Source organism: Cucurbita pepo, chromosome LG04 (genome assembly GCF_002806865.2).
Source record: "Cucurbita pepo subsp. pepo cultivar mu-cu-16 chromosome LG04, ASM280686v2, whole genome shotgun sequence".
NCBI lineage: Eukaryota > Viridiplantae > Streptophyta > Magnoliopsida > Cucurbitales > Cucurbitaceae > Cucurbita > Cucurbita pepo.
This window is the reverse complement of record NC_036641.1, coordinates 8,101,921-8,126,823: the sequence shown is the minus strand read 5'-3', so window position 1 is coordinate 8,126,823 and position 24,903 is coordinate 8,101,921. Positions and strand designations below refer to the sequence as shown.

Below are 24,903 nucleotides of genomic sequence, written 5' to 3'. Positions count from 1 at the left end.
AATTTTGAAATAAATTCAATAAAGAAAATATAAATTCAAATAAAATAAAGAAATAAAGGAGACCAAGTCATATTCTAACATACTCATCAATGTTAGACGAACACGACTCTCCACAATCATATGATCTTGTCCACTTTGATCAGCTCTCATGGCTTTGCTTTGGGCTTCCCCAAAAGGCCTCATGTCAATGGAGAGAGTATTCTTTGATTATAAACTCATGATCATTCCCTAAATTAGTCGAAGTGGGACTTTCATCATCCAACAATATAAAAGATTTTCCGGGAAAATACCGGAAAAGGAAAAAGAAACTAAATATGATATTATATATGTTCAACGCCAAGGCCTTAACTATTGTTTTAAAAAGAGCCACCTTCGCTCAGTCTAAACCTCAATAAAATCAATGCACAACAAGCGAATTAGAAGATACAAAACCCACCAAAGTCCTCAATGGAGTAAGGAAAAAGAAAGGAAGGAAATTAAAGATGAAAGACCAAACTTAAATATTAGAAAGGCACACACAAAGAACTTGCTTTCAATATAGCTATAGGACGAGGATATACAACGAATAGATGGTCGGAACTAATTATGGATAGAGACTTGCCTGCTCGGCGTTGCTATTTCCATGGCGGAGATGGCGGTTGTTTATAGATGAAGTCTTGTGAGGATGATGCACCATAATTTAAATCGAGATTATGGAGCTGTTCCATCAATTGAGAACGTCTCTCCTTGAAGAAGTCGAGTCGGGTTGTTAATTCTACCAATGTTGAGGAAGGCACGATCAAGTGTCTTGAGTGATCCGAAACCTGGAAGCAAAGTTTAAATTTGAATGTAAATGATGTTCTAGACCTCAGCCAGGCAGTTTATCATTTAAGTAATGGACTTGTTTACGATGAGAGGGCGAGAGGACGGATTCGTTCACCTCTCCTGCTTTTGAGGTAGAAGGGAAAGAAGCAGAATCAACACCAAGTTCATCCACAGACATGCTAGTAGAAACCTCGGTACTTTTGGAGTCACTTGGGCTTAATGAATCCACAAATAGCTTCCGTGGAATTTGTTTATTACTATTTGAAGATCCTAATACTTGTCCTTTGATATTTCTCCAATCACCTCCCATCATACCCTCCTGTACCAAAAAAAAAAAACAATAATAATAAATAAACAGAAACAGGTTTCAGTTTAATGCATGAGACGAGGAAGATCAAATAATAAGGGAAATGAAATGTTAAATTGCAGATGGATTAGATCATCCTTCTCCTAGACGAAGCCAGAATATGGGAATAATATATTAGCTATTAATCATCTCCTAAGTGATAAACTAGATAGACAACCAGCCACCATAAGTTAGTCTACCAATGCCGTTGGAAGAGTAAATTGTAGTAAATCCAAATGCCTTTGTATGACTACCTGTATTAAATAATACCTCACTGAGTTTCTTTTTCGAACGCATTTGAGATTCAAAGAAAATTATAAGAGTTTAAACTTAACGGTTGTCAAGAAAAATTATAAGATATAAAACGCTAGGTACATGACCACCTTATCATTAACATCACACAGAATTTACATACAGAACTAGACAACCAGATACGCCGTCTAGACAGCTCGGCATTTCATGCATCTAAGGCAGTAAACAGCTCAAAATTTTATTCTCTCAATGTTTAAAGATGAACTTTGTGCCAATGTAAAAAGTTCATATCAGAGAACAACCAATCATAATTGGAACCATAGATGATGATAATCACTTGCTACTCATACTACAGAAAAGAAAAAAAAAAACCGTTTATTTAACTATGAAGGACAATGCACAAGGAAGTATAGTGACAGGAGAGATACCTCACTCCTTTGTTTCCTTTCATGATTAACAAAAGCTAGGGTCGAATCAAAATCTTGCTGAAGAAATCTCCTGCGGAAATTAAAAATATTGAGGAGAAAAGAAGTAGTACTTTCTCGGAGTAAAAACAATTTAGTGAGATTTTCACATATTCAACACTACAAATTTATCAAGACATTCGATGTCATATTAAAGTAACCTACCCAACCAGACACTACCATGGGGAGTGAAGTGCTATAACATTGCACAAAATAACCTATATATTAATTATTATGAGCGAGGAATTAGCTCCAAGTTATAGAACAACAAGCCTAATCATTTTCTCTAAGACACCCTTGAGGATTTAATCATGCGAATAGCCCTGAATTCTACCGAGATAGGCTACCAGCCCATTTTTTCAGAAAATGAGAGGGGGACGGAGGCTACGTGAATTGAACCATTTCAAAGAAAACAAGAAATCCTAAGATTTGACTGCAAGTGAACCAAGTAACAGCTGAAAAGTTGACCGAAACTGTGATAAAAAAAATAATAATAATAACTGTATGCAATCGTCAAATTTTTCACTATCTCTATGAACCATGAAACAGACTCATTCACACTCTTGTGCAAGATTGTAGGGCACTTTACCCTATGGAAGTCACTATATATTTAAGGATAGCTTAGAATATTATGATTGAAACTTATGAGAATGCTCAAGATAATCTATAGTTGAACAGAAAGTTCAAATTGAACTTTTAATTTCTAATTTGAAATCATGGAGTTTATACATACTCATAAGATAAAAGTAGATCTATTTACGAAGCTAATACCTCGAGTTGCCAAAAGTCACTTGTTCTTAATCACAATAAAAAATTCGGCAGTTAACTATTTTCTTCATTACTTCTGTGTAAAACTTCTCTAAAGCATAGAGAAATAATAAATGAATTTTCTGCTAGCACAAAACCAATCGGAGGATAAGATTTGAAGATAATTAAAATTTTATTTCCAGTTCTAAGATGCCCAAAATAAAATTATGCCATCTAGAATTTTCAATAGAGAGACAATTATAAAATAAGATACTTTGAATGACCACAAGATGCCACAAACTGCCATAAGAAGTGTTTAACCATGGTCTATAACCTCCTGACCCTTAAACTAAAGAACCAACAAGGTAACATAACACGAGGCACTCACAATTGAGAACCATGATTCTGAACATGCTGATATCGATCAGATGCATCAGAGAGAGAACCATAGTTGTGCTGCCGTTGCTGATTCAACTGGTGATGGAGTTCAGCAACTTTCTGCTTTAACCGAGCCACATCTGCCTCAGCAAGAGCAATCTCCTCAAGCTCAGCCCTTGTCTTCACATCAGCATAATCATGCCTCATGAGAATGTATATGACTAATCAATAATGGACATGAAGAAAAAGTAAATTCTAAAGCATGCAGACAAACCTTCAAATCCATGCCACGAGAATTATTAAACTGTCCAGAAGACATGCTTAGGCCAACTTCCAAAGCAGCTCTAAGATCTCTTTCTGCTTGCAATTGCTCTTGCAATCTTGAAACCTATATGGTCATGCATAGGCCAAAAAGTGAATATCAGACAACAAATAAGCATCTAAATGCACAAACGAGACGAAGTGAGGGAGTGTTGTCGGGCTTTCATAAGAAGCTTGTGGAGTGGGGGGCTCTCAGTTCTGTGGGAGCTTCAGAGGGTATTCTTGTGCTTTGATATGGGAACCTCTTCAAGGCCATTGAGATAGTCAGGGGGGGTTTTTCCCTATTTCTGCGGCCTTTGTAGTTCCTAATTTCGTTTACGGCCACTCAACTACCAAGGGAAGGAAAAAGTTTTGAGAGGAGTTGGGAAGCCTCTTGGATTGTATGGGGAGTGTTGGTGTCTGGTCGGGAATTTATTGTAACAAGGCATCAGTCAGAGATGTCAAATGGGGGGAGTGTTTTGAAGTCTATGAGAGAGTTTGACAGGATCATCGAAGAGTGATTTGTTTGATCCTCCTCATTGGAATGGGAAGTTTACTTGGTAGAATGAGAGGGAGGTGGTGGTGAACAAAAGATTAGGTAGATTCATCTAGTCCAAGGGTTGGGTGGATTTTCCCCCCAAATCCTAGACAAGTCTTGGTCTCAGGTTTACTTCTGACCATTAGCCTCTAACTCTAGGAGAATCTATTGGGGCCGAGCCCTTTTAAATTTGAGAAGTGACCATCACATCCTGACTTTAAGTTGTCCATGGTCTCATGGGTAGAGTGTGAGAGTTGATCGGAAGTGGGAAGGTTTTCGTTTCTTGAGGAAACTTAAGACCCTCAAAGGAGTTTTGAAGGAGTGGAATCTAACGGTTCTTGGAGATTTTAAGAGGAAGGCAAAGATCGTGGAAAGAATTAGGGTGTTAGATCGAGTTCTTAGAGAAAGATGATTGAGAGGTGGGGAAGGACAGGGAGATTGAAAAGGAGGTGTTGTCTTTATTCTCTAAGTTGTACGCCCATCACCCTATCCCTATGCCTTTTGTGGAAGGTTTAGACTAGTGTACTATCTCAGAGAGGGAAAAGGAGAGGTTGGAAGCCACGTCTACTTTAGAGGAGATTCGCAAGGTGGTTTATGGTTTTGATAGGGAGAAATCCCTTAGTTTGGATGACTTCACTATGGCTTTTATTTTTTTCAAGACAATTGGGTCCGTAATAAGAAGGTTTGTGGAGGGTGTTTGGTAAATTTTTTGAGAGGGACATTACAGACACTGGTATGACTGAGACTTTGGTGTGCCTGATCCTAAAGAAAGATAAGGCCAGGTGAAAGATTTTAGGCCTATTCGTTACGAGCTTATACAAGATTATTGTCAAAACCCCGGCGGGAAAGTCCTTCCCAAGCACTATTTCCAGCTCCCAACGGGCCTTTGTAGCTGGAAGGCATTGGACCAAGTTTTGTTTGCCAATGAGGCCATCGAGGACAATAGGCAAAGAAATGACGAAGGGGTGATTTTCAAGGTTGATTTCAAAAAACCTTCCATCATGTGGATAGGAATTGACTGAGTCAAATATTTATAATATAAATAAGTACGACTTTCACCATCCCACAAACGTACATCTTGTTCAAGTGCCAACCGCCGCTCATGCAAAGCTTGCTTCCTTCTTTCCAAGCTTGCTTGTAAAATTGCATTACCTCTAGCCTACACAACATAACATGGATGTTCAGTAAATACTACAATCAAATATCAGTTCTTCGGATAACAAGGTTGGAAAGGTGAACCACCTCCTTGGCAATCCTCTGTTGTAAGTCATTTTTTGTCATCTCAAGCCTCTGAATAGCAAGTCTACAAAATAGTTGAAATTTGTCTTTAGGCAAAGGTTCAGTTCATAGTGAAGTGGAGGGGGAGGAAAAAGACCCAGGAACCAACCAAAAAGTATTAAAGAAAATTCCTGTTTCAATAACTTCAATTGTCCAATTACCTTCAAAGATTTATATATTTCACTTCAACAAGTGTCCAAAAAGCGACCAATGTACAACTCGAGAACTACCCTAAAAGGAAAAGGTTTAAAACCAAAAAGAGTTCTTTTCTTCTTCTTATTCTTCTTCTTCTTCTTCTTCTTCTTTTTTACAAGGAATAGATCAAGATATCTCATGCAAGAACGAAGCCAACCAACAAAAAATCTAAGCAACGAAAGGGCAAGTCGTCCCTTTCCCAACGGAGGGTCATTCAACTAAAAGAAAAATAAGAAACGTTTGTTATTCTATTCCAATTACTTTGAGCGTGAAAATCTTGTCCTTTAATGATTTCTTTTATTTTATTTTAAGAAAATGTCCAAAAGGTGGAAATTGCAAAACAAGCCCTAGGCACCTTTGCTATGCCAATTCACCGTCTTCTATAACAATATCAGAATTTGTCATCTTCAATTAGGAAGAAAATTTAAAATATATGATGACTTTTTCCCCTTTTTGACCAGGAATGTGAACCGTTGATATCTGTAAGAAAAATGTGCTAATCAGCTCATCATATAAATCATATAATGAGCTAATAAACACATTTGTTTTCAGATTGAGCTCATAAGGATCGTAACACGCAGATAGATTTCATATATTAAGCAAAAAGCCAATGAACATCTTACTCTTCTTCTCCAGAAGAATCTACTGACTCAATTGAGGGTGTCTTTCTGGCCTGCACCAAATATAATCAAGATGGTCAGGTTTTAATTTAATGAACCAATCAAACATTTTAAGTTCCAGACTGCAGAACAAGAGTGCCTGAATTAATATCACTCGCCAGTACTCAGTGTCAATGATAAAAAAAGCACAACAAATAACCTTGTCCTAGCAGTTAAGCTGTTTGGTTTGCTTTCTTTTTCTTTTTTATTTCTTTACGAGAAACCAAGGTTTCATTGAAAAATATGAAAGAATATTTTTAAATTTTGTAACTCGTGAGTATATGCAGCAATACCTCAACTAGTCCTCTAAGGATACCACAGATGTTCACATATTGTATATTAAGAAACTCGAAGAGACATTCTAACCAAAAGCCTCAGTATTTGAATGCCAAATCCCCAAAACTCTCAACCTGCCCAGAAGATAAGGAAGTGGCTATCACTGCTAGTCAATTCGCACGTTCCATATGGCAGTTGGCTTGTGATGTATCCTGACCTCCTTGAGCATTTTGGAAAGGTTAACTAGAGAAATTTTTGTAGCTCCCCATGACAGACTCTTGTACAGGCTTTCCCCTTTTGTGATTTTTATCAGATGTAACAGTGCATGGTAAGAAACTTAGAAGATAAAATATCTTGGATTTCTTGTTGGAAAATATCTTTAGAAAGGCTCACCGAGATGATCCTGAGAGAGCTACAAGACCCTCAACCTGCCCAGAAGGTGAGGAAGTGGCTATCAGTGCTAGTCACTTCTCACATTTCATATGGCAATTGGCTTGTGATGTGTACAGGCCTCCTTGATCATTTTCGAAAGGTTAACTAGAGAGCATTTTTGAAGCTCCCATAGAAAGACTCTTGAACAGGCTTATAACAGTGCATGTTAAGAAAGAAGAAAAAAATCTTCGATTTTCTTGTTGGAAATTATCATTAAAAAGGCTCACCGAGATGATCCTTTGTTGCTTCATATGAAAAATAGTAATGGTTGATACGTTTGAGCAAGTGTAAGGGAGTACCATTCTTAGTGGATTCTTATTACTTTAATTTTCCATGAATTAGTCCATGACATCAGTTTCTTTCCTTATCCACTACCTCACATTCATCGTAACTATATTTTAGAAAAAGTAATTATATTCCTTATCCGGTTTTAGGTCAGTCCTTAAGGATTTCATGCAGCAATCTATTTATGCATATATTCTTGTAAACTTTTCAAGACAGGAAAAAAGAAGAGAATAGTTTCACGTCTACTTTAATGATCTTCAGCTAAAAAAATGAAAACTTACATTGCTCCTTCCCCAGAAATTTGTTCTCTTAGCGCTAATATTAGAGCTTGAAACTTTACCCACTGGCTTCCCAGAACTTGACTCATTTCCAGGATCCATTGAATTTAAGATCTCTCCCATTGATGGGTACGATTCTCCAGCAGGTGAAATATTTGGAGTTTCCATCTCAGTCAAAGAGTTCACATTTCCTTTCTTTTGTTTGCTTTGTTCCCCAGTCGGTTGAGCATTTGCATCAGAGTTCTTATGATGATCAAGACATGAATTTGAACTCTCAGCTAAATGATTATTTTCTCTTGGGGATCCAACATCCGAGTCATCACCTCCAAATGGCTGTTCATGTACAGAAATTAATACATATTAATTATCATTTCATTCATCAACAAGGATTATAATTCAAGGCAGAGAAAATAACAAATAGTCCTGACAAAGAACAGCACAAAGTTCCATTGATTTGATATCTGTGTTAACTTAAATTACGAATAATATATGACAAGTACAGTAATTTATCAGATCTAGCACTAGAGAGGGTACTGGGCATTTCTGGTAGAGCTGGAGCATCTAATTAACCGGAGGAAGTGCAACAATATCATGATCTTGCTTTATTCAAGACCATAGAGCTGACAAGGATTAGCGACAAAAAATCAAAATAAAAAGAAAATTCGAGCATATTTTACCAACAAAAATGCACAATGTTTAAAATATAAAAGAATGTAAGGAGACCGATAGTGCATGCTCCATGCATAACACACGCGCAAAGAACCTTATAGTCATAAAGATCACTCCCCGCGTAGCCACTACTTTCACTCAATTTTCCACTGAGTACACGCTCAGGATCATCATCTGTGTCTGGATCAACCCCATTTTCCACATTGTGATAGCCATTTCCTTTCACATCAAGATTTTCGTCATCAGTGGAATCCTCACTTCCACTATTTTCAATCTGAGAATCTGCTGAAATTGAGCATCTGTGTAGATTCTCATCCTGGAAAGAAATCACAAAAACAAAAGAGATCCATAATCATAGAAAAAAAAATGCAATTAATATAGAAATTAGACTGTGTTCGTCAATATTGTTATTCAGCCATTACCAATGTTTTCCCTCGAGCAGAATGAAAAGATTATGTGTTCAACATTATTTTCTTATGACAAACTTAATATGAAAGGACATATAAGCGGGGAATACAGCCCAACCCAGAAGGAACAGAAACAATAAGGAAAATGAAAAAGGGAAAAGAAAGGTGGATAGCATCTTCCAATTTGGCTGAAATCATTTCACATGACAGTACTTCAAGCTCGTTAAGGGACCAAGTTACCATGTAATTTTTCAAGAACCAAGCAAATATGCAGTCTTTTATCAAACAATAAGAAAACAGGTAGAAGGCAAGTATCTTACATCAAAAATATTCTCAAACTCTTCCAAAAGAGTTGTAACGATTGCTTGAGCATTATTGGCTGCATTGGCAGCAGCTAGCAGCTGAGCAGAGTTATCACCACTTACATCAAACTCATCTTCCAACTCACATTCACCAGCTAATAAAGGTCGTAACAGCAATGGTGCCATGCAAGCAGCAACAGCAGATGGAGTCATCCGATTCTCGTGAGCATGAGAAGAAATGGTATGCATCATCTTTAAAACTCTGGAATGAGAATGAAAAAATCAAATTGACATATTGGGAAATGCAACAATGATTGCAAGTTCCAAAATTTTCAACGCTATTTAAAGATAGATAATTCGAGCGAGCCTACCAAAGTACAACATATACAGAAAGGTTAGAACTACAAAAATAAATAACTATTTTTTTATGGAAAAATCAGCTTTCATTGAGAAAAAAAATTAAAGAATAAAAAAAAGTTAATTAGAACAGTGTTATTATATTTTAGAATGCACATCATACGATCAACTGTTTACAAGTACTGTTATCAAGTGCAACCATTAATTTCTCTTATTTAAAAGATGCCGATGTGGTGATCTTTATAACATAGACAGGTAAAAATGAAAAATAAATAATTGAAATTTTAGGTGTTAAGAAGGATGACGAGGGCCATGAAAAATGTAAGACAAAGGAAAAGGGGACCAATGAAAACAAGTTGAGTTGAGGCCTGAGTGAGATCGCTTGCAAAATAATACCTGTACTAGATTAACTGAAAACTCGTAACCAAAAACATACATCATTTCAGGTTTAAGAAACTGAATACATGTAGATCTTTTAAAGCAACTATTCTATTCTTACAATTCCAATTTCCATTACTACATAGGACGTACCAAATTCCCCAAGAGACATACCATAAATTAAGATTAAAAATAACCAGAAAGAAAAAGGATGATTGACCAATGTTCATAAGTATTTTTGCAATATGGATCGATGCAACAAAAGATACAAAAAGTTACTTTGAAAGAAATGCAATTGTAGATGAATGACGAACCTTTGTAACAAACGCCGGTTTGGTTCAGGAAAAGTTTCCAATATAGACGATCGCATGGCATTGATCCGCGCCTCTTTTCGATCAATTTCTTAAACAATAAGAACAACAATTCAAATGATTAATGCCAATCCATTCACATTATTAGAAAGAAAAAAGCCAAAAAGTGATCACCCCTGATCCTACGATGTGTAGTTAAATTATCCTCTACTTTAATGACAAATTCACTCACATTCTATAAACAACCTATGATTAGCACCACCACAATTTCCTTTTTTGCACACATAAGGGATTTAAGGGGTTTCAGAGAATATTAATGGGGATAGGGAACTTACTATAAGCCTCAAGCAGTGCAGTGCAGCATGAAGCTGGAACTGGTGATGAGGGAAGCTCTCTTAGAATGTGCTACATTTCAAATTACTCGTCAAGAAGTTGAAACTGTACACATATATTAAATATTGAGGTATCATTATATAGTGAAGAGAAGTACCTTAATACAATCACCAATGACATGAGCATCCTCATCAGAACCGAAATCTGTCTTGCCTAGAAGTAATAAATGGGTCATCCACATAATTTGTGGTTTACTTATTTGTTCCCACATCAATTAGAAACATTTAAATAATACCTTGTTCATATTCTTGAACTCTCCGGTCAACTTCTTCAACATCTGCAGACTGCCGCAAAATCCCTTCTACCTTGGCGCCTAAAGAGGAGTAAAAAAAATATAAGGGTGATTCGACAATATAAAAAGTAATTACCAAGTTGGCACATCATTCAGCATGAGAATCGGCCAAGAATATCTCTTTACATGAAGGGAGGCTGTTTTTTAAGCATCAGTTTAAGGACGTAATACATGTATATTGTTCCGTGACTCATTCTATTAATTTAGTAACTCCAATTCTGCATACATTTTTTTGTATCTCATTCTATAAATTGTTATTTAGTTTCCCGGAAAAAGGTAAAATAAAAGAAAAGCAATTTTGCTTATCATGCATAACATAACTGATCAAAATATTGATGGAAAAAACAAAATAACCTTAATAATGTTGGCTCTACTAATTTCAAATTTATCAATTTGGTTATTTGAAATGACTCTTGTCCATGTTTTTAAGGAGGATTAACACTGCTGACTTTCTTCATCGGCCTCCTCCTCCTCTTTTGAAATCGATGACTCTCTTCACTTGTTTCTTCAGGGAGGATTAACACCTCAACTTTCTTCCTAGATTCTTTGGTGCTCAGCCCACATTGGTGTTTGCCGTGCAAATAGATCACATATTCAGATTATCTAGAAATGCTCTTTTGCTGTGAATTGGAGTTCCTACGGAAAGATTTGGGTTCCTCATGTAGGACTATGATGGAAGAGGTTCTACATTTTCCTTTATGTCAGAACGGGAGCTTTTATGACAGGCCAATTTTTTTATTATTTTTTGGGTTGTCTAGCTTGACAAAATACGAGGATTTTTCAGGGTGTAAACGGTGCCTGGGAGTTGGTTTAGAGTACTATGAACCATAATACTTCTTATAAGGTAAAAGATAAAAATGAAAGGGCATATCAGGAAGATATGTTCAACACTTTCAATATTGGTGTAGAATAGAATGCAAAAAAATTGGTCGGAGACAATGATTTTGGAATCAATTCTGAATTTTTTTCATTTGGGGTTGAAGCCAAAAAAAAAAATGGTCTCACTGTCGACCAAAAGCAATAAAATTGTCCAAAGAACTATATAGCTCAATCTCAATTTAATATGAGCACAAAATTATAGCATCAAATCATGCTTTCTCGAAGCATTATGAGATGAATGAGTACTAAAAAACTCAAGCCATTACCGTTAATAATAAGAAAAAAGGACAGCTAAAATATTGCTAAAAGAAAGTTTGGATTCATTATGACCTGATATCACAAATCTACAAAATAAGAAAAAGAAATCCAAAAGGCACCGAGTCAAAATAGCATTAATTTGACTTTTTATTTTATAAGGAACGGAAACCACTTAATAATAGCACTAGTTTCATCATAATTTTAACATAAACTCTTACCAGATGTTTCAAGAAACCGAAGTGCTTTCTCAAGAAAGGATGGACCTCCGTCAATATCTTCCAATGCAAGTAAAATAGGTCTTCCCACCACCAAAGATTTAACAGGACGCTTCTCTCTCCCTGGATATAATTAAGGGAATATTGATGGATTAAGCTAGTATACCATGCATATACCCCAAGCATTAAAAAAAGAATCAAACATTATAATTAACAAATAATTGAAAAATGATAGCAGAATACAAACATGGATGGAAAGAGCTGTCAATTTTTTCATTATTGTCATTCCGAAAAATCCCATTGTGTCCCATGACAAGGGCAGCACTTGGTGCTTGTGCAAGGGCTTGTTCAAGCACGGTTTTCCATTCAAATAAATCATCTGAGGTCTCGGCCTTTTCATGTGTAAGGCACAGGAACAGAAAGATTGGATTAATAAAAACTTGTAGAAAACAAGAATATTCTTTGCACAAATGATGTAGCCTAATTAGAGTACCTTGAGAGTGAAAGCTCGTCCATCACGACCATCAGGAAACAATACAGTCAAGAGCTTCTTATCCTCTCTAACAACAACACTACATACATAAAGTTGCATGCTTCAGTTCAATAATACCAACTAAAATTTAAAAATTAACGTTCATAAAGAAAAACGTACCTCCCTGAATTATTTAAGTCTATGCCACCCAAAGTAAGATTCACTTCACCCCCTCTTTGAGGAAGTGCACTCTAAATTCAAAATAAGGAAAGATAGTTCAGTTGATATAAATTAATCATGCTACTTTATTATCTAAGTTTGACTTTGAAGGTTGTGCTGTATTATTGGTTGTCCTAACAAGATAATTGCTTGATGTTAACTAATGGAAGCTTGAAGGGACCCTATCTTTGTGAATCAAAGATTTTCCAACACACCAACCACAGTATCCATTGAATCATCCGACTCAAGAAATTAACTACCAGCACAAGGAGATATCTCTAGCTTAACATACTGGCCAACTAAATTCTCTAGCTTGACAAACTTGTTCATTTTAATACCAAGCTGATCGAGCAGAAATCTCCAACTTTACAAACTGGCATATAAAATTTATCAAATCATTACATGATCATCCAAAATATTTCATAATGTTTCTCTATTATAAACATGTCATTTCGTAATCATCCAAAATAGAATGGATGGAGAGGAAACAAATCATAATGTGTCCAAAACAATAAACAAAATGAAAAATAAAGATGAAAAAAAGAAAGTGGAAAATTTAGTTATACTAACAGGGTCACTTTTAAAGAAAACTAGGGAAGTGCGTGTAAGGATGAACCAGCGCTTCTTCCAAGATTTCCAGCCTAATCCTGCACAAATGGTAGATAGATAATAACATAAGAAATAACACTGAGATTGACGTTACACCCTTTCCAAGAGAGATAAACAAGCAAGTTGAAAGTTTCGCATCATAGGTACTGGAGAATAGCTAAAAAAAGTGAAGGAACTAATTGTAGAAAATAAAGCCAACGGTTGAAGACATGAACATTAGCACAAGTTCAACAAAGGAAATTTCAGAGATTTAAAATCAAGGGAGACATGGTGGAAGATATGGTAAATGTTAACATGTGTTCCTCTATTGCGTCCAATCATAGAAGAGGTTCATAATAGCTAAACCAGGAGGAAAGCTCAAGTTATTTAAGAATAATAGATTGAAATCGATAACACATCAAGAGGTCTTCATATAAAAGATGCAATGTTCACAATCTTGCACAAAAAAAATGTAACAAATAATCACTTGCTTATATGTATAGTTAACCAACATGTCCTGTACGTAATTATAAAGAACGCTCGAGAAGCCCCAGTGAAGCTCAGATTCCAAGCAACAAAAAGAAGGAAGAAAAGGAGCACCAACCTTTGGATGATATGAAAAGCGGGCCACTCTTGAAAACCTGTCAAATAGATGCATAGTTTAGAAATAAAGCTGGATAATGAAGAAAATATTCCTTGAGCATGAAGCTGCACTTTTAACATGATATTGTCATTGGATCTTTCAAAAGTATTATGTTATCAGGTATTGTGCATTGAAAAACTCAAAGGTCATCTAACAATACGAAAGCTGTATTTCTTTCCAAAGTGAAAAAGAAGCCTACATAATGGCTCATAAGCAAAGCCTTAGAAAAGAAACAGATCATTAAATCATTGCACCATAAAATTGAGAATGAATGATATCTATTACTTAGCTTGATGGAAGTGTCGAATATTATCTCTAATAAAAAAAAATCCATAACTAATTCATTTAATTTTTCTTAGATTAAAAAAGAAACTAAATGGGAAATTGTAATGATTGGGATTCCCCCATAGGGATGGGGAATTAAATTGGGGCGGGAAGGGGAGAATGAGTTACATTCTAATGGTTGGGATTTCGATTCAGCCTCCAAAGGTCTTCCGGAACCCATGGAAATTGATCCCTCTATGCTTTTCAATTTTTCAATCTTTTACCGCCTTCTCAATAGGACTAAGGAAATAGCATTGGCAGTGACACATTCGAGTAGAATCCTTGACTTGGATCAAAACCCCTTCCCTTCTGGTTCCCGCTTTTCTACACTCTAGCCCTTTCAAAAAGCTTTAGAGTATCACCCCATATCTATTCACAAGCTAGCACGTCTTCCTTTGATTTCTATTTCTGCAGAACCCTCCTTGATCGTTGATGGTTTGTGAACTAAGCTTTTCTCTTGCCCTTATTACCCATGGTTCTTTCTCAGTATGGATATAAATGCTTTCAACGTGAAGATTACAAAATTAGTTTTATAACTGAAATGTATCTGCGATGGCGAGTGATTAAAAAAATCTTCTTGACAAACTTTAAGGATTTCTTTTAGAGTAATGGTCTTGTCCAATGACCATTCAAGACAAAAATTCAGCAACATTCTGTGAAGAAAACCATTTCACATGAAACACAACCAGAATTACAACATAAATTCCCACAGAAGTTCCATGAAGATATGCTTCAGGTACAGGCTCCCCTAATATAGAGAGCAAAATAGTTTCCTGAAAGAGTCATAAAATGCTCTTGCAGTCTTTGCTGCCAACTCTCTGCACTCTATAATCTGGTTGAATGCTTTACAGAAACCCTTGAACAGATTAGAAATAGAAGCCCACTCCTCGATCTTCCAATCATAAATGTCCTTTCTAAAATCTAAGTGCCAACCTCTGAGTTTTGATTCCATATTGCAGTAGTTTTCCCTAGGTAGCTATAAAATACATAGTAGGGTATCTCGCATGCAAATAAGAAATCCCTACCAGAGATCTCACACAACTAAACTGTCTCTGTTTCCCTTTGAAAGTAATATTCGAATTAAGCAAATTCCAACATTTTCCAATGTGAGCCAGGGATACTTGAGCTTGAAATGAGAAATATCGGACTGTTAAGAGTCCAAAACATACTTCTCCAGCTAACACTATGCAAAAGGAATGTCAACTTTTGAGGCCATGTACAGTCCAAACCATACTTCTCCAGATAACTTTGGAAGAAACCTCCACACCCACTTAGGTAAGAGAGCAAGAATCATATTTATGAGGCCATGTATAGGGCTAAAGAAGCCGTTGCCAATTCGTTCAAAGGAAATAAGGGGGAAGGGGATGAACAACAGCATCTACAGTATTACGAATTGAAGACAAAAACTTCAATCGAATGAATGAATTGTCATTTCCATGCCAATGGGTATGACTCCAAATTTTACTACTCAAACCCACATATTGAGCAAGTTAATTGGTCTGTTAATGGTTTCGTTTTGTGTGTATCAAGATTGGTATGATAAGTTCAATATGATAAGTTAAATCGAAGAGATGCATTGATAAAAGAGCTGAATGTATTTTTTTCACAATCTACGACTATTAGGAAGAAACATAAGAAATTTAGTTCAAACTTGATTACAGTAATCCAAATTTGATCTAAATAATTATTTCATGCACTTGCTACTATTGCTTGGTTTAAACCACTAAATGGTTGAGTTCCTTCACCTCAACCCCAACCTTCATATAGTATGCTCTTAAAAATTATTAATACCACAGGATTGGACCTAAACCTATGATCCTCCCCATACATTTCTTCGATACTATTAAAATCATTCCCTAACATGGAGAGTAAATACATTTAAAAAAAAACTCCCGAAATCCACAAACAAAATTACCGTATTTGAAGCCCCAGCTCTGGGACGCTCAAAAGCCGTCAACGAAGCAGACATTCTCACCGATTCACACTGAACCTACGGCATCGAGAGCAAATCCAATGCAAGTATAACAATCACTCAAACCACTCAACATTCACTCAAAAAACCAGTCCAATAGCTTCCCTCAGCCCTCCAACCACCTGCCTCAACTCGGCAGCATCAATCACCGCAGAGACAACAACAATGCCAGATCAGAGAGCAGCTCCGGCGATAAATCAGTAAGATCCAACAACAAGACTGAAAGAAACCCGATCCCTAGGGCTGAGATTTGGATACAAACACAAAAACAGAGCACCGCAACCAAAAACCAACCACCACCTCATTTCATCTCCAAATTTCCCTCCATTTTCCTCCTCCTCCGATTACATAAACAGAGAAGGCAACGAACTGACACCAAGCGACAGTAATCATCCAATTTCGTCCGCTTCAGAGCAAGAATTTGCCGCACAATTTTGGTTTCGATTTTGCATTTGGATTAGGTAGATAGAACAATAGTGGTTGTGGTAGTAATATGGAGAATTTTAGAGAGAGAAGGAGAGTTACTTTGCCTTTCACCTAATTTTGGCCGTGAGGAGAGATATGGAAAGAGAAGGAATTTGGACATGAGAGTTGCGGTAGTTGTAGGGTGCGGTCGTGTGTAGTCAAGTTCCGGTCAAAGTAAATTTGAAAACCAATCAAAATGAGCCACGTACGCTTGAGATTAAGCCCTTGAATATAGGCTCCAATTATGGGGGTAATTTGGATTCTTATTATTGAGAGGCCGATATATTAAATTTGTCACATTATTTTGACTCTTAAAAGCCACTGAAAAGGGACGGAAAAAAAAAATAATTTATATTTATTTAAGTTTACTATTTTTTTCAACTCTCAAAAACCCTTTTTTAATATGTTTAATTTTTTTTATATTCCTTAAATATTTTTAAAAATTGAAGTGTCAGCTTTCATACTTAAATACAAATAATAAATTATTCACCTATTGTTTATTTTTTCACGTCTTTCATTTATTATTTAGTCAAATAATTAATGTAAAAATGACAAAATATCATTTTAAAAGATTTGTGTTAAGGTTCTCTTAATTATCATCACCAGTAAAAAAAGAATAGGGTAAACTAAATAAAATATAAAAAACAATGGCATATATTTTTTACCGTTATTAGTGAAATAGTCAAATTTATCATAAAAATGATTTATAAGCCGTAAATATATAAAAATAAAAAATAAGAATGTCTACCATGTTGATTGAAGTTTGAAAGTATTATTGAAATTAATTCTAACGTTTTTCATAAAAAAAGTTTAATGAAAAGAGTATTTTTTTTTTTTTTTGCATTTTTTTTAATTAATAGTTAGAAAATAATGGAGTTGCCCAACAATTATCGTATTTAATGTAAATAATTTGCAAAATGTAACATTTATAAATATACAATAAATAACAGAGATATAATAATTGCTTTTTGTTTTATTTATTTATTTATTTTCGTTGGGTTGTTGCTGTCTTTTATTTATTATTATTATTATTATTATTATTATTGTAAACGGAACAGAGATTTTAAAAATAATTAAACCAAACAAGATGACGTGCATATAAAAAAAATAGAAAATTAAAAATAATAATAATAAAAAAAACCAACGAATCGAAATATCAATTTAATTTAATCCCGTGCTTTGGTCAAACCGTGCACTTGGTTCATTTAATGGCTAAAAAGGCTAGGAGTCCTAAAAGAAAATAATTCAATGACGTGGCAGAATATTACTGGTTCTGTTATAAATAAGTGTACTACCGAAATGCACGGGATTACCACCGCAGTAGATAAAAAGAGCTAATTATTAAAAGAGAAAATAGAAGTGGCTAAAAACAAACCACGCGCGGGACTATGGCGGGTGAGATTCACGACAAAGAGAAAATCTGCGTGGGGCCCAGTCGCCGAAGGGATGAAAAACGACGTGAGGGAGAAGGCTCCCACACGGAGACGGAGCAATTTCTACTGGCTTGGCCGGTGGCCGGTCGAATGCCGCTCTGGACTCCTTGTCCAATTCGGTTACAACGCGATAAAGTTACCTTGACGTTTTGTCTTTTACGGTTCTTATTACCTGTCGCCTAGGTTTTCTCACACCTTTTTTATTATTTAATTTAATAATTTCTTTTAAAAAAGGTAAGCCTTTTTACCTTTTATTTTATCTCTTGCTAATCAGTTTTAGTTATTAAATTTTCGCCTAGATATTCTAAGACAAAGTAAATAATTAAATATAAAATTATTCATTAATCCGTATTCTCTCGTCCCTTAACACCCCGACGCAGGAGCGGGAGACGTCCATGCGCGCAGCCAACAGCAGAACTATCGTTCGCACAGTGGACCAGGTGTGAAGATTCAATCAAAGACGTTTTGTGGATCGATAATAGCTAAGCATCAAGTGGCGTGGGACAGGATCAGGGTTAGGGTCCAGTTGATTGGGCATTTATTTGAGAATTATATTATAAGGTCATTTAAATGCAACATAAATTATTACTATTATTATTATTATTATTACTACTACATATATTGGTAGCAGAGGATTTAGTATTGTGCACGATCCAGCTGTAAAGAACAATGTTACCGCTGTTTCATTATTATTGCAATAATACTCACTATTTCTCACTCTCTACTAAGGCTGCCGCCGTTTAATTTTTTATTTTTATTTTTTTGTACAAAATTATATAAAAATTGCATTTATCTTGGTCGTTGGATTGCCTTTTACTGATGTCATAAAACATTTATTTATTTTTATTTTCATTTTATGTTATTTCTCCGAGGCGATGTCATACGTAAAAAGAAATAGACTCATAAGATGATCAAGACAAAAATAACTTTCGCACGTTTTCTACTGATCCATGTACATGATTTGTGTAGACATTAGGGCTCTGAATACATACTTCTCGATTATAAAATAACTAGTAGATCGATATATTTCGTGAGACAATCGAGAATGAATCGAAAGACAAAATAAATCATGGATTGAGCCAAACCCTTTTGAGAACTTGCTTAAGAACAAGAAAAATAGCTACAACTGAAAAATAATGTTTAACAAAATTATTTATTACCATCGATAAAATGTTATTAACTTGATTTTGGGTATTCGTGTTTTGGTTAACATTAACGTGAATTTAAGAAATAATAATATTTTATTATTTCTCGAGTTATTTATGACATCGTACTCATAAGTAGAATGGTACTTTAGATACTCCACTGAACAAATTAAATATTATTATTTATTTTGTTGTTTTTTTAATAGACTTTACCAAATTAGTTTTCGTATTGATGTATTTTTCTAAGCTCAATTAATGTAGGATAGAGAATCGAAACTCCGACTTAAAAGATATTTCTTTAAAAAAAAAATTACAAATTCAAATTTAATATTAAAAAGACTCACCACCTAAAACATTATTATATAATTAATGTAGCAAATCTCGGAAATTATACGCTATTGTCGTTAACCCAATGAATTTAGTGATATTTAATTATAAAATATTATTGAAATTATTATAATGTTTTACAGTATTAATAAAAATTATATTGATTATTTATTTATTTATTTATTTGTTAGCTAATTAAACTAATAGGAATACTTTTAAAACTCTTTTAAAACTATTTTACAATTAAAAAAAAAAAAAAAAAACCGCTCTTTGTCGCCTCAAGCATTCGAACCCCGGCCAGTTCTTGTGAGTTTCACTTTCGACAGGAGCATAGCTGTGGCGGAATCGCTTCCAGGTTCCTCCAGAAGTTTGATGCTGCGATTTGCTCCAAATCTTCTTCGCAGATTCTCAAACCGTGCCACTTCCACGATCCATTTATATCGATTTACCCATTGCACGTTCTTCGAACACCATCGGCCACAGCAACAATTGCTGTTGCGCTTCATCACTGGCTCCGCTTCGAGCCCTAGCCTCTCGGTATGGAGGAGGAAGAAGGAAATGGGCAAGGAGGGGTTGATTGTAGTCAAAGAGCTCAAGAGGATTCAGTCCAATCTCATTCGTCTCGACCGATTCATTTCCTCCCATGTCTCTCGCTTGCTCAAGTCCGATCTTGTTGCGGTTCTCGTCGAGCTTCAGAGGCAGAACCAGGTCTTTCTGTGCATGAAGGTATGCCCTCTTTTTGCTCTCTCAATCTATCTGTCTTGTCCTGCCTTCCATGACATACAATGAATTTCTAGGGAGATAAAGTTGAAAGGTTCTCTCTGAAGCTCCATCGGCGAAACGTGAATTCGATCAATCTATTGCTGTAATGTGTTGAGTTCATTAAGAATTTTGTTGTTTGGATGCATTACTTATGTAGGAATAATCTTGAATTTTGTCGAACCGTGGCATGTTTAAGATTGGGTATGCTTTTCTTCGATTTTTATTCATCTCTGGGCTTGTAGGAAAATTTCCCGTTCAAGTATTTGATGATTGCATTCTGAAGAGGTAGAAAGTTATGGTGAACGTTGTGGAAGTATTGATGGAGAATATAGATAGCCCACTATAACTTGCAAACCATCATTTAAGTCAAATAGAATTAGGAACAATTGCTGTGTTAGCCTTGGGCAGCCTATGGACTTGTGACATGGAGAAAAGTTTCATACATCGAGATAAGGGTAGGAATAGTTCCCTCAACTGGTTGGGTGTATAGGAGATATAATCTTAAAGGACGATTTCAAAAAATTAGGCTGAATCCCAACAGGTTAGTTGAGACTATGGCCGTGAACGAGGATGTTATTGACTGATATAGCCTATAGCATAAGCCACTAATGACGATTTCAAGTTCGAAAGACTCATTCAGTGGGTAGGGCTGGAGGATGCCTTGAGGATAGGGTGGCTCTTTGGGGTCGGGTAGTGATAGACTCCTATTAGATATGTATAAAAGAGAAGGCATATGAGGAAATAGAGTGGGGAAAAGGAAGTTGTTACAAGTTTGTTAGAAATGGGCCCAAAGGAAGCTTTAAATGAGTGGGCAGTGAGTTTATGTATGTAGAGTGCAGGAGAGAGCTGAAGGGATATCTTTTTGCGTAATGATTTTGTGTGAGATTCTTGTGGGAGAGAGGGGAAGCTCTAGAATTCTTCCCTTAACATTGTATGCTTATTGATAAAATATGCCCACTTCTTATAAGCCTCAGTTAGCTTGGGATTAGTCTTGAAGATAGCTCAGCATACGTCTTACAGATCAGTTGAATGCACGGAGTTGGATGCACGGAGCTTAAAGCTTTGTAACGTCTTATTAGAAAAACAATAGTGGCAATATTCCTACTTGGAGCCTAATGCTTTTGACGAAGAATTTTTGCAAAGCCAAAACCAAAAATAACTACTAGATCTTTGGGAGAAGTGGGGGATCAACTCCATTAGATATATATAGTTATTCAAGAGTTAATTTGTCATTAAGATTTTCTTTGGAAGCCAAGATCCAAAAATGAGGAGGTAAAATTCCAGCATTGATGAATGAGGACCTCCTTTGAGGAGAGCAAGCAGAGTCTGGAGAGTAGACATGAAAGAGGTGAATCAACTTTCCTAATGTTCTCCAAAGTAGAGTATTCTTGCCATTATGGACACGAACTCTATTTCTGTTAGCTAAATTAGATTTAGGCTCCAATATCTGATCTGAAACATATATGCTAGCAATAATCATCCTCTCAATAGAGGATCTTTTGTTTAAAAATCTCCATGTTCAGTAACCAAGAAAGAGACGTTTCTCTCTTTTAGATTGCCAAGAGTCCAAAACCACCAAACTGCTTAGGTAGTTTCATATCATTGCCGTTTTTCAGACTGCGAGTTTCCAAACTATTGGATGTCACAGGATCAGGAGGAGGGTTACATTTGGCGGAGAAAAATTGGAAGTATGCTAGCCTTTTTTCATATACAACATACACTATAACAGTGGTCCTTTGTTTATCTGGAGGCGAGGCATGAATAAAAATGTGTCCATGAGTGATATATATTAGAAACAGAAATTATAATATTATATTATTAATTGGGGATGAAATACACCATGACATAAGATGAATTACATAACTAGGCGTGTATACCTCCTTTAGTGACAGTAAAGTACTTTCACAAATAAAAATCCACTTATTGACCTTTAAGTATAATAAATAAATAAAATCTACTTATGCTTAATTATGTGTTTCGTTGTAGGCATTTGAGTAATCTACATTACTTTATCACCCTTTTGTGTCGAAGCGATATTGAACGACAAGTTTGAAAATATTAGATGGTCGGAAACAATTTGGTGTTTGTTTTTAGATTTCTTTTAAAATGATGCATGCCTAGGCCCTTATATCCTAAAACATTTACTCTGTTCTTGTCTTGGTAATCTACTCTATTGTCTTGGAGAATAACATTCTCCAACTCTTGTAGTTTGTTACTTTACGAAGGCATCATTTATATTTTTTTTAAAATTGCCCCTTCTTAAGTTGATAGAAACCTTTGCTTTTACACCCATTGATTGCTTTTTTGACCTCTTTCTTGCCCCTTCAGTTGTATAACGTGGTTCGTAAAGAAGTATGGTACCGTCCCGACATGTTCTTTTATAGGGACATGCTCATGATGCTTGCGAAAAATAAAAGGGTGGAAGAAACGAAGCAAGTTTGGGAGGATCTAAAAGGAGAGGGAGTACTATTTGATCAGCATACTTTTGGAGATATCATGCGGGCATACTTGGATAATGCAATGCCCTCGGAGGCCATGGACATATATCGTGAAATGAGGCAATCTCCTGATAGGCCATTATCTTTACCTTTTCGTGTCATTTTGAAAGGGCTCGTTCCATACCCAGAATTGAGAGAACAAGTTAAAGATGACTTCTTGGAGCTTTTCCCGGATATGATCGTCTATGACCCACCTGAAGACTTGTTTGAGGAAGATGAAGATATGTGCAAGAGTGTAAAATGATCGAGGAAATGGCTGATACGGTAGATTCTTTATAGTCTTTTTATACTTCGAGTTGCATTTAATAGGTTTTTAAACTTCAAAAAAAATCTATTAGGTATTGCATCGAGTTAGCTCTCTGAACTTTAAAAGTGCCTAATAAGATTCTAAACTTTCTTTTAGATACAAAATATACATTGTACTATTAGATACGAGAGATTTAGCAACACTAAATCCAATTGTGTGTTTATTAAGTTTGTGAGTCACTTTTAAACTTGAGAAATCTCCTTGTCTGTGAAAGGTCGGAAAGAACTTGTAGTTTAACAGGTTGGGATCATGTAATCGGTCGATAGGATACTCGCCCGTCTACTATGTTCGGTGATCCTTTTGCTGATAGATACAGTCTCAAATCATTGCTCATTTTTGCCATATTTGTAATTTTTATGAAATTTTACATTTTTAATACAATGTAACTTTTCAATTTGGGTAAATTTTGAATGAAATTAGATAGAAAACATGAAAATCTAAGCTGTTTTATACAATTTTCTTAAACAGGGGGAATTATGAATACTATACGGGTAGGAAGATAAGAGAGCAATGATGATAGTACACGAGAAATGAAGTAAAGCAGTACAATGAGGATGAAAGGAGAGCAAGTACAAAGTAAAGGAATGTACTACAGATTTTCTCAAGAGGAAGAAAGGAAGTGTAGTACATATTTTCCTTCTCAATTTTAGGGTGTAGTACTCAAACTAAAAGCTTCCCCTCCCCCATCCACCTTCTATAAAAACACATAGGCATGGAGAGCAAACCAAGATTGAAGAAGCTATTAGAGGTAGAAGAATCCTATAGGGGCTGCCCGAGACCACATGTCGTTGCACTTAGTGTCTCGCGATATGTGTTCTCAGGTCGCCCCTGCAGGCTTCTTGTCTACCGTTTTTATGTTTTCAATTCATAGTGGATTGAGTTCATTTATGGTTTCCTCTTCCCTGCACACTTCCTGTCTTCCGTTTTTATGTTTTAGATTCAGAGTGGATCAAGTTCATTTGTGGGTACTTCCTCTTGCAGACTTCTTATCGTTTTTATGTTTCAGATTCACAGCCGATCGAGTTGATTTATGCGTACCCAGTTCTATTTTTCTTTGATTATTTTGGAGTATAAGAAGAGAGAGCAAAGTTGGAGTAGCGTATGAGATGGCGTAGCGGTAAAAAACAGGATATGTGACGGATTTCTCTTTCGTTATTCCCACGAATTGTCCCGGCTTTCTTTTCCTTTTCCTCTTATTCACTTTCTTTCCTCTTTACTTTTTTTTTTCTTTTCGATTCTATCAGTTGCCCTTTCATTTATGTAAAAAAAACTTGGTTGTAATTTGTGGGATCCGACCTTTGTGTCTACCATATAATTAGATGTCGAATGACGTAGAAAATGTAAGTTTTAGAAATTAAAATTTGAATGGAAAAAACGATTTACTTAGCTCCCATTTGATAACCAATTTAAATAGGTTTTTGAAATTATAGACTGACGAAACAAGAAAATCATAAATATAATTAGTATTTATTTTTTTTGTAAATATTTAATAAAGCTTATTAATTTATAAGCACAGAAGTTAATACTGTAAATGAATAATAAGTGACATTCTACCAATAATATTTTATATAGAATATTAGCTATATGAATTAATGACAGTTGCAATATTAGGAAAAAAAATATATTTTCCAATTTGTAAATATAAAATATATATAACTTTTTCCTTGTTATTTTCTAATTTTATCTTAATTGTGTATCAACGTATATATCCATAATATATTTAGAATACTTTTATATTTATATTTGGTCATTTAAATACAAAATATAAAATGTAGAAGTCATATAATTGATATACCAAATCTATTTTCAATATGCTTGTGATACACCATTAAAAGTAAAATTGAAGAAAAAAAAAACATAAAAAATAGATTTTATTTATTTTTAATATATTTAAAAATATAAAAAATCATCACACAAATATATATATAATATATATATTGACTTTGAATTCTCATTTTCTATTTCTCATATTCGATTTTTGAAACATTATAGTATTTAGCAATTGTTCAATATACATGCTCGAGTAGTAGCATGAGTAACTTAACTTACCTTCGA

The 24,903-nt window shown here is 35.2% G+C and overlaps 2 protein-coding genes across 3 annotated transcripts; one reads left to right on the top strand and one right to left on the bottom strand.

Annotated features, from left to right (window-relative positions):
• Positions 1-298: 298 nt before the first annotated feature.
• Positions 299-16,464, bottom strand: LOC111793115 (rho GTPase-activating protein 7-like). Its single transcript, XM_023674849.1, has 22 exons — positions 15,855-16,464; positions 13,577-13,613; positions 12,955-13,031; positions 12,346-12,416; positions 12,187-12,265; positions 11,941-12,085; positions 11,697-11,816; positions 10,285-10,362; positions 10,147-10,202; positions 9,992-10,061; positions 9,660-9,747; positions 8,629-8,872; positions 7,996-8,217; positions 7,236-7,565; positions 5,926-5,975; positions 5,072-5,132; positions 4,905-4,988; positions 3,266-3,379; positions 3,002-3,171; positions 1,831-1,900; positions 920-1,123; positions 299-803 (listed from the first exon to the last, which is right to left on the bottom strand). The coding sequence occupies exons 1-22, from the start codon at positions 15,906-15,908 to the stop codon at positions 615-617; spliced, it is 2,613 nt and encodes an 870-aa protein (XP_023530617.1). The 5' UTR covers positions 15,909-16,464; the 3' UTR covers positions 299-614.
• A 3,087-nt stretch (positions 16,465-19,551) lies between these two features.
• On the top strand, positions 19,552-24,234 carry LOC111793872 (pentatricopeptide repeat-containing protein At1g62350). 2 transcript variants are annotated; one of them, XM_023675938.1, is made up of 3 exons: positions 19,552-20,007; positions 22,372-22,805; positions 23,317-24,234. In XM_023675938.1, the coding sequence occupies exons 1-2, from the start codon at positions 19,654-19,656 to the stop codon at positions 22,783-22,785; spliced, it is 768 nt and encodes a 255-aa protein (XP_023531706.1). In that variant the 5' UTR covers positions 19,552-19,653; the 3' UTR covers positions 22,786-22,805; positions 23,317-24,234. The 2 variants fall into 2 exon arrangements, with proteins under 2 accessions (XP_023531706.1, XP_023531705.1); XM_023675937.1 differs by having other exon boundaries at positions 19,558-20,007; positions 23,855-24,234.
• Positions 24,235-24,903: the final 669 nt, after the last annotated feature.

Bases quoted from the DNA above. Each gene is read 5' to 3' on its own strand.
- LOC111793115 (XM_023674849.1), bottom strand. From the start codon at position 15,908: ATGTCTGCTTCGTTGACGGCTTTTGAGCGTCCCAGAGCTGGGGCTTCA. The intron at 9,748-9,991 runs GTAAGTTCCCTA...TTATTGTTTAAG, and splicing joins TGCACTGCTTGAGGCTTATA to AAATTGATCGAAAAGAGGCG. The intron at 3,380-4,904 runs GTACGTTTGTGG...ATGACCATATAG, and splicing joins GGTTGGCACTTGAACAAGAT to GTTTCAAGATTGCAAGAGCA.
- LOC111793872 (XM_023675938.1), top strand. From the start codon at position 19,654: ATGCTGCGATTTGCTCCAAATCTTCTTCGCAGATTCTCAAACCGTGCC. The intron at 20,008-22,371 runs GTATGCCCTCTT...TTGCCCCTTCAG, and splicing joins AGGTCTTTCTGTGCATGAAG to TTGTATAACGTGGTTCGTAA.